Here is a 7,536-nt window from a genome sequence, read left to right on the forward strand (position 1 = left end):
TCATCCTTTCGGGGGTCGATAAATTAAGTACCAGTTATGCACTGGGGTGGATGTAATCGACTTAATCCGTTTGTCTGTCCTTGTCTGTCCTTGAAGGGTGTATTAAATTTGGTTAACCTCTGTATACACCTGGAACTTTCTGTCATTGACTCTTGAAGGATGAATAGTAAAGATGATTTTGGTGGGATTTCAACTCAGAACATAACAGGCTGTGACTAAATATTTATTTCTGTATTGCCCACAGGGGGCTAAACATAGAGGAGACAAACAAGGACAGACAAAGGGATTAAGTCGATTACATCAACTCCAGTGCGTAACTGGTACTTATTTAATCAACCCCAAAAGGATGAAAGGCAAAGTTGACCTCGGTGGAATTTGAACTCAGAATGTAACAGCAGACGAAATACTGCTAAGCATTTTGCCCGGCGTGCTAACGTTTCTGCCAGCTCGACACCGCTGCAACTGAATATTGCAAGAATTTTGTCCAATGCTTTATCAAGTTTTGCCAGTGCCCCACCAAATAGTCATATCACTTTCTTTCTCTTTCTCTCTCTCTCTCTCTCTCTCTCTCTCTCTTTCTTTCTTTCTCTCTCTCTCTCTCTCTCTCTTTGTTTCTTTCTCTCTCTCACACTTCATTCCTCTCTCTCTCACTCTCATTCTCTCTCTTTAAACTAGAATTAATCCAGTTGACATTGCAGAAATATTTGACTAATAGTGGACACCGATGGCGTCAAAGAACAAGGGAAATAATAGTGATGGCCAGAAGTCACCTTCAGCTCATCTAGTCAAAATAGTGTTGCTGGGTGACCAAGGAGTTGGCAAGTCCAGTATAGTGGTTCGCTTTATCAAAGGAGAATTTGAAAGCACAGAAGCTACAATCGGAGGTAATGTAATGATATTTGCTCTCAGTTTTTGTTGAAATTTTTCTTGTTACTTTTGTTTTTGTTTATACATAAAGAAAATTAGATTTTTTTCCTGCAAAGTTAGATATATATATATATGTGTGTGCTGACATGGCTGTATGGTAGAGAAACTTGGTTTTCAGCCATGTCGTCTTGAGTTCACTCCCACTGCAAGGCACCTTGGGCCAAAAAAAAAGCAGTACTTGTGAGGCTTCTTTGGAAACTTATTTTCCCTGATGAAGGAGGTGGTGTCCTATGATGGATGTAAATATTTTTTATATGACAGGACAACTGAACCCCCCCAGAAATGGCTCATTAATAGGATTAGTCAATACCCATACGTCGTTAAACACTCTTAACTCTTTTTATGACTTCGTTTTATAATCTGTTAGTTGACATATATATATAGATGAAATTGCAGTGACTGGAATGCATAATTGCATAGAGAGCAATGTGCAGTTGCTGCAGTTAAAACATATGTTGGGCAGTGGGACTGAACCCAGAACCATGTTGTTGGTAAGCAATAAACTTATCACACAGCCATGGTGTTGATTCATATCAATCTTTTTTGCTGAAATGCCAAGATACAAGGAAATTCACATCCAAAACATTTTTATTAAAACATTTTCTTCAGCATAATTGAGGGTTAGGGTTATATATATATATGTATGTATGTATGTATGTTTGTATGAATGTATATGTAAGTATGTGTGTGTTGTGTTCCTCCACCCCACACTTAACTAGTGTTGTTTGGCTTATTTCCTTGTATCTTGGCATTTCGTCAAAAAAGATTGATAAGAATCAACACTGTGGCTGTGTGGTAAGTAGCTTGCTTACCAACCACATGGTTCTGGGTTCAGTCCCACTGTGTGGCACCTTGGGCAAGTGTCTTCTACTATAGCCACAGGCCGACCAAAGCCTTGTGAGTGGATTGATTTGGTAGACTGAAACTGAAAGAAGCCCGTCATATATATGTATATATATATACATATATATATATTATATATATGTTTGTGTGTCTGTGTTTGTCCCTCCCATATTCCATGACAACTGATGCTGGTGTGTTTACATCCCCGTAACTTAGCAGTTCAGTGAAAGAGACCGTTAGAATAAGTCCTGGGGTCGATTTGCTCGACTGAAGGCGGTGCTCCAGCATGGCCACAGTCAAATGACTGAAACAAGTAAAAGAATAAAAGAATACTTGAAAAAAAAAAAAAATAAGCACCAGGGTTGATTTGTTAGACCAAACAACTCCAAGGCACTGCCCCAGCATGGCCACAGTTTAATGTCTGCAACAAATAAAAGATAAAAAATTATTGCATAATTCGTTGCTGCTGTTATTGCCGTTGTGCTTATTGCTGGTCGCCTGGTGTCGCTACAGTTGCTATTGTCATAACTGCTGCTAATGTTGTTAATGTTGTTGTTGCTGTCCTTCTGTTGTTGATCCTGCTGTAGTTTGTGTTGTTGTTGTAGTACCGCTGCTGTTGTTTTTATTATTGCTGTTGTTGTTGTTGTTGTTGTTGTCTAACTTCAGATCAATACTGATTTCTTGGCTGCAAATTATGGCTAGAAAAGTTAGACTTGTACGGCATAAAATATGGTGTGATTAAAGTCAATCCACGTGTGACCACCCAGTCTCTTCAGGAATATGTCTTGGATTTCTTCATCTCATGTTCCCTTTCCTTATTTAAGATCATAGAGTGTGGTTTCAGTGAGATCTAGCTGTCATTTCTAGAAGATCGAGTGGCTATTTAGAAGCCTCTGCTGTTGCTATTGTTGTTGTTGTTGTTGTTGTTGTTGTTGCCATTGTGACTGTTGTTGTTGATATTGTAGCTGTTGTTGTTGTATGTTGTTGTTTTCCAGCTGCATATCTCACCAAAACAATAAATGTAAAAGGTCGACAAATAAAGTTTGATATTTGGGACACAGCAGGGCAGGAACGCTACCACAGTTTGGCACCAATGTACTACAGAGGGGCTCAGATTGCTATTGTTGTTTACGATATCACCAAAAAGGTGAGTGGGTTAAGAAATGTATGATAATACTAATAATACTAATAATAATAATAATAATAATAATAATAATAATAACAAGAACACTCGGAGAGCGCAGACCTGCACCATGGCAACACTAGTGTCCTCTCAACAATTAGCTAGAGATGATTTTTAAAATGAGAATATCTGAAATAAACTCGACTGCTCTCACAAACGAGAATACTAAGAATGAACCTGACCACTCTCAAAAAACCAGAAAAATAATCCAGAATCCTTGTCCGGTACCTGATCAATCCCAATGGTAATCATGGAATGTGAAGGCAGCTGTAGGAAATCTAGTAACAATAATAAATAGTTTAACCTTATCTAATATGAACCAAAGTTAACAGATTCACCATTCAAAATAGTTTCAAAGGCAGAAGTAATAATAAATTCTACTCAGGAATTTTTAAATGAATGGCATGAGACCTTTTGGCTTTCTCTTCTCTTAAATTCCGACTTTCCTTTAGTATTCCTGTTGTTTTAGATCGATGTATAGATGTATATATATGTATGTAACTATACTGTAAAGTGTTAATATGTATGTATGATATGTAATGTATATATTATAGAAGTATGTTAGTGTTATTTAATTTTTGAATGGTTTTGCTGTTTGTTTGTGTAGTTTGGTTTCTTTATCCATCAGTTTCTACTAAGACAGACTTGCAAGTAAAATTAATGATAGAGAAACGAAAATAAAACTAAAGGGAGATAATTCAGAAAGACTTGAAAGTTAACGTAAGATCGTAATCATGTAAAGTAAATATAACAAATAATCCAGAATTCTTGTCCGGTATTGGATTGATCCCAAAATCTAATCAGTTCGTGCCTGTCATGAGATCAAACATCTCTGAAGGTTTCATCTGAATTCATCCAGTGGTTCTTGAGATATGTTGTCTACAGACAAACAAACAAAAAAACATGACAGAAAAAGAATACCTCCGCCTTTGCTAAGGTGGAGGTAATAATAATAATAATAATAATAATAATAATTATTATTATTATTATTATTATTATTATTACCCCCACCTAGCGAAGGCGGAGGTATTCTTTTTGTCATGTTTTTTTGTTTGTTTGTTTGTCTGTAGACAATAATAATAACAAAAATTATCCAAAATAGAATATGCAAATGACATGTGGTCCCTGAGCCAACTAAGAAGGTAATAACTCCAAGTAAAAACTGACTTGAACTGTAATCACGTATCCAACTCATATGTCAGTATGGACAAGATGTGTAACCTCGTCTTTTAGACATCCAGCACTTGCCTGGATCTGAACTGAATGCTTTGCCTTCTTGATATTGTAAATAACTTCTAACGATGTTTCTTTATTGCAGGAGACATTTGCTCGGGCCCAGGAGTGGGTGAAGGAACTACGCAAACTGGCAAACCCCAACATTTTAGTGGCCCTCGCTGGGAACAAGGCAGACTGTGCAGATGAGAGAGTAATCACAGTTGAGGTGGGAAAAATGTGTCTTTGTGGGTTTATGTTTTCCTTTTCTTCTTGTGTGTGTGTGTGTACATGTGTGTATTTGTCCAACTGCTTATATTCGCCCATATAAAGATGGGCTAACACTGAAATTCAGCCTACCCAAGCCACCTTGTCATACTTATTACTCTGTCCCTCTATCTCTTTCTTACAGTACTACTCTTTGCTCCACCATAGTCTCTTAAAACCATCTCTCCCTCTCCTCTCATTCTCCCTTTCAGCTGTGGTGGACCTTGAGTCTTGTCAGTTACAAGGTAACTGTACCAGTCTTGGGGCTATGGAAAAAAAATTCAGTTCATTCTGTAAAGAGGTTGGTGGATCAAACAGAAATAAATCAGTGTCAGAAAGACTGTTTGGCCTTGCTGAGGATAAGGCAACCTTCATAGTGCAGGTGCCAAGAAAAATGCACCTGGCATACTCTGTAAAGTACTGTGTGTGAGGTAAGGCATCCAGCTATTGAGATCGTCTTAAAACTGAGACATAAGTGTAAGATGTAGTCTCCCAGTGTGTTAGATTCTGTTGTATTGTCCAACACAAGCCATGATGGAGAGTGGATATAAACTGATGAGGATTGTATGTGTATATACTTCATTTTTGTATTTCTTTCACAAGATTCTTTATGTGAATTCATTAGTTGGATAGATACATAACCGACTGATTAATAATAAAGGAGTGGAATTGAACTAGTGCATGTAATATTAACTTTTTCGTTGGTTGGTAACAAAAGGGTTAATAATTGACACTCTTTTACTCTTTTACTCGTTTCAGTCATTTGACTGTGGCTATGCTGGAGCACCGCCTTTAGTCGAGCAAGCCAACCCCAAGACTTATTCTTTGTAAGCCTAGTACTTATTCCATCAGTCTCTTTTGCCGAACTGCTAAGTTACGGGGACGCAAACACACCACCATCGGTTGTCAAGTGATGTTGGGGGGACAAACAGACACACAAACATATACACACACATACATATATATATATATATATACATATATACGATGGGCTTCTTTCAGTTTCCGTCTACCAAATCTACTCACAAGGCTTTGGTCGGCCTGAGGCTATAGTAGAAGACACTTGCCCAAGGTGCCACGCAGTGGGACTGAACCCGGAACCATGTGGTTGGTAAGCAAGCTACTTAGCCACTCCTATGCCTATAGCAATTTACATTCTGTGCAACTCAACATAGTTATCCTGTCTAACTTAACACTATGGATACTCCCAAAGCCCCAAATATAACTCTATGTTTTTGGTTTTTATCCAACAGGAGGCCCGCAGGTATGCTGAAGAACAGAAGCTGATGTTTGTGGAGACGTCAGCACGATCAGGGCTCCGTGTCAATGATATTTTCATGATTCTGGGTAAGTTGTGTATGTATATGTATGTGTGTGTGTGTGTGTGTGTGTGTGTGTGTGTGTGTGTGTGTGTGCGGATGTGGAATGTGATGTGTGTGTCATGTGAAGTGTGTGCTTGTTTGTGTAGAGCTATGTATGTATTTGTTTGCAGTGAATGACATACACACATATATATAATTATAAAGATATAAGATACATAAATACATACATATAGTTATGCGGCTCAGTAAATGGCTATCTAGCTAGTTCCCTGTTTGGATTTAAAAAAAAACAAACTAATTATATAAGCAAACAAATTATAAACTTTATGATCTTGTAAACACTGTACCACAAGGCTCTGCTTTCATATCCCTACTCTTTAACTTATACCTACAAAATAACCTGTGCAAATGTCAACACTACATACATGACACAACCTCACGCAGACAACAGTTCCATCCTACCAATATTTCCCAGGTTTTAAGGTGGCGAGCTGGCAGAAACGTTAGCACGACGGGCGAAATGCTTAGCAGTATTTCACCTGTCTTTATGTTCTGAGTTCAAATTCCACCAAGGTCGATTTTGCCTTTCATCTTTTTGGAGTCGATAAATTAAATACCAGTTGTGTACTGGGCTCAATCTAATTGACTGGCCCCCTTCTCAAAAATTTCGGGCCTTGTGCCTAGAGTAGAAAAGAATATTTCAGTTCTGTTTTAATTAACCAAAACATCTGCTTCAAATAAAATACTAGAAGAAACATCCAACCATTTCACCATCTCCCTTTGAGCCTCCATATTAAGGGGTTGGCACAGTGGCCACTATTGACCCTTGTGGTGTCTATGTTGCTATACAAGGGGTTGATAAACATCTGAAAAAATTTTGAGCATTACGAGTAATTTAAGACTAAAGCAGGGGACCCCCTTCGATCATGAATGACCATGGAATTGCCCCTAGAAAGTTACTCACTGAGACTCAAGTCTTACAACCTTTTCAGCAGTCGTTGAGAGTCAACGACTCTTGAAAAGGTTGCAAGACTCAACGAAAATTTTAGGAAAATAAAAATAAGGAATAAGTGGAAATTTTACCGGTGAGTGTGTTAAATTATAAGGCACCAAAACAGAATGACACAACAGTATATATATATATATATTTATATATATATATATATGTATATATATTTATATAAAAAGAATGAGAGAAAGTGTTATGCATAGTAAGATAAATAGAAAAATAAAATAAAATATCTAGTTAGAAGGATATAAAGAAAGAGAGCTGGAGTGAAGAATAGAGAGACAGAGAGATGAGAGAGAGAGAGAATGATACACATGCACACCTACACACATACATGCGTACACATATATACAAGGAGAATGTTTATGTTATATATGTATATATATGTATATATACTGACAGATACATACATTGAGAGAGAAAGAGAGAGAGAGAGAGAGAGAGAGAGAGAGAGAGAGAGATAAAGAGCGAGAGAGAGATAAAGAGAGAGAGAGTGAATGATATATACACAGACACACACTCACATACACTTATGGACAGAGAGAGACAAAGAGAATCCTACACAGACACAGATACACACTCACACATATGCAGAGAGAGAGAGAGAGAGAGAGAGAATCTGGTAAATAGAGTGAAAACCAGGACACTGGTGTGTGTATGCGCATATGTGTGTGTATGTGTGTATGTAAACACATCTGTTTCCATGGTGATATTTAGGAGTTATCTGGACATAAAAGCTTTTATGCATCAATTGAGAGAAGTGATGAAATGTT

The 7,536-nt window shown here is 37.6% G+C and overlaps 1 protein-coding gene across 1 annotated transcript in view; it reads left to right on the forward strand.

Moving 5' to 3' along the window:
- The window catches only part of LOC106869935 (ras-related protein Rab-5A), a gene marked incomplete at its 3' end in the record, with an annotated part of 27,859 nt that overhangs the window by 17,388 nt on the left and 2,935 nt on the right, over nt 1–7,536 (forward strand). The window contains exons 2-5 of the mRNA XM_014915870.2: nt 676–884; nt 2,766–2,917; nt 4,272–4,394; nt 5,686–5,779. Coding sequence (XP_014771356.1) covers nt 725–884; nt 2,766–2,917; nt 4,272–4,394; nt 5,686–5,779 — 529 coding nt within the window. The remainder of the gene's footprint in view (nt 1–675; nt 885–2,765; nt 2,918–4,271; nt 4,395–5,685; nt 5,780–7,536) is intronic.

Source organism: Octopus bimaculoides, chromosome 10, assembly GCF_001194135.2.
Source record: "Octopus bimaculoides isolate UCB-OBI-ISO-001 chromosome 10, ASM119413v2, whole genome shotgun sequence".
NCBI classification, from domain to species: Eukaryota; Metazoa; Mollusca; class Cephalopoda; order Octopoda; family Octopodidae; genus Octopus; species Octopus bimaculoides.